Consider the following 3966-nt stretch of genomic DNA (forward strand, 5'->3'; position numbering starts at 1 on the left):
AATGGAATATTACTCAGCCATAAAAAAGAATGAAATAATGCCATTTGCAGCCAAATGGATGGACCTAGAGATTATCATTCTAAGTGAAGTCAGAGAAAACCAAAAATCATACGATATCACTTATATGTGGAATCTAAAAAAACCATACAAACAAACTTATTTACAGAACAGAAATAGACTCACAGACATAGAAAACAAACTTATGGTTACCAAAGCAGAAAGGTGGAGAGAGATAAATTGGAAATTTGGAATTAACATATACACACTACTATATATAAAATAGATAACCAACAAGGACCTACTGTATAGCACAGCGAACTGTATTCAATATCTTACAACCTACAATGGAAAAGAATCTGAAAAAATACACATATATGTATGTGTATATATATACATATAAACATAACAATCAGTCTGAAACACTGTAAATCAACCATACTTGAATAAAAAAAAGTTAATTAAAAAAAATTTTGGATTAATAAATGTTTTTATTTCCAAGAAAGGGTCTACAACAGATCTTACAAAGACTCAAAACCATTTATCACACCAACACATTTTTTAACACTTCCAGTGTGTTAATGAGCCAGCCAATTATGAATATATCTATTAGAATGGAGTAATGCCCTGAAAAATAAATATTTTACCTCTTAATAATAAAAGTTGCTAGGATTATTCAAGATTATGTTTTAATATAAAGAACATAACAGGAAGAAGTCTGCAAAATTTTTAAAGTAACTTGTAGTTTTATTAATTCTCCAGTACTCTTGCAACATTTTATATTACTAACAAAATTCCAATCACAGGAACCAGACACAAAATTTCTGCAGTTTACTTCAAACAGTCATATATGAAGACCAGACTCCATAGACATTACACTGCAAAGCTCAGAGATGACTGAAAATTTAGGTAGATAACCTTATTTAGCTAAAGAATAAAAACATTTCCCACTTTCTGCAATTATAGTTGAAAAGCTTTTTACGGCAGATGACACTCGGGCTGGAGATACATGTGGCACAGTTTGAGGTAAGCAATATAAAACTCAAGTCTACGAATTGAACAGATTTTCAGTTGCTGCACGGGTTGTTCTTCTAGTTTAAGTAAGTTTAAATTTTTTCACGGAAAAATAAATAGACTTCAGGCAAATAAAAACAAATTCCAGATAAACATAGTTCAGTGTTTTTTATTTTACCTTCATCAAGGCAGGCAAAGTACAGATACTGTACATTAAAAACATACACATACACCATTCACAGCACATGGACTCCTACAGGGAAGAGGCCGTTTTCTAAGCACTGCTCCTCTCTGAAGCGCGCAACTGCAGCTAAATGTACAAAGAGCCATCCGCTGGTCCTACGTAGCCAACTCCAATGAGCAGGACGTCGAGCAGCGTCCATATTCCCAGGCCCCCGAAGCTGAAGAGCTTGCCGAGGCCTTCTCGCCACTGGCCCAGGTAGAAGCGGTCTGCTCCAAACCCACCAAGGGTGATGCTGCAACAGCAAACAGGCCTGGAGTCCATCAATGGCCCCCTGACTGCGCCTGCGTTACTGCGCCTCAGTAACCGCTAACTCACATGTGGGAAAGGGCCTCAAATCACCAGATCCCTTAATCAGGACACAGTGACTATCTCACAAATGTACAACCCTAAACAATCATGGGCAACAAGACCGTTTAATTGTCAAAAGTAAACGATTTTTAGCTGTAATGAAATCTAATGGTTCTCTTTTCAAGAAAATCGAGCTTGTTGCTTTTTTAACCTTGAAATGGCACATCCAGGAGATTTGCAAAGTGGGGCTAGTCCTACAGACAGTGCAGGAACATGGTGGTCGAAGGTGGCATCGCCAGGCAGCCAACACCACATGGCTGCCCAGATCAAGTCGTGAACATTGTCAGTCACCCATCTTTAAAAATTTCATGTTCAGAATAAATGACTTTTAAGGTTCCTTCAAATTCTAAGATCTAACAATATTCGGACAACTTCTCATTGTATTTCTTTTAAAGCTTTTATTATGAAAAATTCCAAACATATAAAAGTAAAAATAAGAGAACAGCACCCATGACCCAGCTCCAATAGTTATCAACACATGTCCATCCCTGGCTCATCTACACCCTTCCAATCCCCCACCCTGAGTACCAAGAAGCAAACACCAGGCGTTATCACATTCACCATGAATATTCTCAAAGAAACCATGTTGAGCCCAGAGAAGAAATTATTCTTATTTTTTAAAAATCAGCTATTAAATGTGCCATGGTAATTTAAGATGTCAACAATGTGGGGGAAGCTGGGTGAAGGGTGTACAGGAAGTCTCTAGCTTTGCAACTTTTTTTTTAAATCTAAAATTATTCCCAAATAAAAAGTTTACTGAAAAGCAGAAAGTCAGCTGTTAGTTTGAATGTGAACCACTACTGACAAAGACGCTGGGTGTCACCAAATCTCACTGTCGTTACATCTAATTTTCTATCGTGGACCCGTCTTTCACTTTCCAGCTGTGCCTTCCTGCCAGCAGGATCCTCCTTTTCCCCAGCCCAAACCCTGACTCAGTGGATCCCCACAAGGTGCCACTCGGCCATCCCTGGAGGCATTTTTGATTCTCACAGCTTCAGTGGGGGTTGGGGAGACTGCTAACACGCAGTAAATGGAGTCCAGAGATGCTGCTGAACATCCTGCTCTGCACAGGACGCCCCACGGCAGAGAATTCGTGGCCCAAATGTCAACAATGACAAGGCTGAGAAGCCCTGCCCGCGTCGCACCACAGGCCACAGGCCACCTCAGACTCTTACCCTAAACCTCCAACAGCGGATGCCTACCTTCCTAATCAGGGAATCATTTAACCAGCACCCCACCTGCCCTTCCCTCTGGTGGGAAGAACTGGTACAATTTTCTTTTCAAACTGTTGAAAAGTTTAACTAATACAAGCAAATTTTTATGTAAAAATTGTAAGTCTATAAGTATGTTTGAATGGTGGAATTATAGGTGATTTTCAACGTTTCTCTTTGTCATTTTCATTTTTTTTCCAGTTTTCAGTACTGAGCATGTATTATTTTTTGTAATAAAGAAGAAAATTACTGAAAATTAAAGATATACATCATAAACCTACCAACTTTAATTAGTATATGGCATTTTACTAATTCACGGTACACTCAGGATGGGAAGCACTGACTGGTTCTAATGATCTCTAGTAATGATTACAGTCACCTCTAGAATGTACAGGCCATCTTGGGAGGAAAACCAGCAATAGGCCATTAAATTCCACGAGGGTACTGGTCTGACCACCTAAATAACCTCCCACAGTGCTGTCCCTATGGTCTACCTAACACACGGCAGGATCTGAGTGGATGGAGGAGGAGCTTGGAAGAGCCCACCAACCCCAACAAAATCCAAATGGCATCCGACTTACTAGAAACAGAGCTTACCTCAGAGCCAGAGCAGTAGACCACTTATAACCGCCAGTCCAGTTGCAGTACAGCATTTTCGGAAAAGTACGGTTACCTTAAAAAAGGGAAAACACTCCACATAAAAACACAGGTATAAAAATACTCTCACACAGAGACTAAATTATAACTAGGGGCCTTGTGATTTACAATCTAAAAAGCCAACTTTCTTTACAAAAGTAAATGTTCACTACAATGAATGGTAAAAAGAAAGCCCTGACTGTCTATGAGCACAGACTCGACATTTAAATCAGTTTTGTGAGAATCACAGCTTGAAGAAGGTAAAACACCCCACCTGCTGTGAAAACGTGGGTAACGTGGGGCTGAGACAGACAAACCAGGCACCGGGAAGGGAGCGGGCCCACAGACTGCCCGGGAGTCCTGGGACACTGGGCTGTCCCAGCCAGAAAAAGTGAGACTGAATCCACCTTACACCATACATCAAACCAACCCCAGGGGACTAGAGACCTAAACGTGAAAGGCCACATTTACAACTTTTAAAAGAACGTACAGGAAATTATGAATCTGGAGTAGGGA

The 3966-nt window shown here is 40.0% G+C and overlaps 1 protein-coding gene across 2 annotated transcripts in view; it reads right to left on the reverse strand.

Moving 5' to 3' along the window:
• Nucleotides 1–1321: 1321 nt before the first annotated feature.
• The window catches only part of TM2D3 (TM2 domain containing 3), an 11538-nt gene continuing 8893 nt past the window's right edge, over nucleotides 1322–3966 (reverse strand). For both annotated transcript variants that reach the window (XM_007450272.1, XM_007450271.1), the window contains 2 exons: nucleotides 3412–3487; nucleotides 1322–1487 (listed from right to left, as the gene is read on the reverse strand). In XM_007450272.1, the coding sequence (XP_007450334.1) occupies nucleotides 1322–1487; nucleotides 3412–3487 (242 nt within the window). The remainder of the gene's footprint in view (nucleotides 1488–3411; nucleotides 3488–3966) is intronic.

Source organism: Lipotes vexillifer, unplaced genomic scaffold, assembly GCF_000442215.2.
Source record: "Lipotes vexillifer unplaced genomic scaffold, Lipotes_vexillifer_v1.1 scaffold688, whole genome shotgun sequence".
Classification (NCBI taxonomy): Eukaryota; Metazoa; Chordata; class Mammalia; order Artiodactyla; family Lipotidae; genus Lipotes; species Lipotes vexillifer.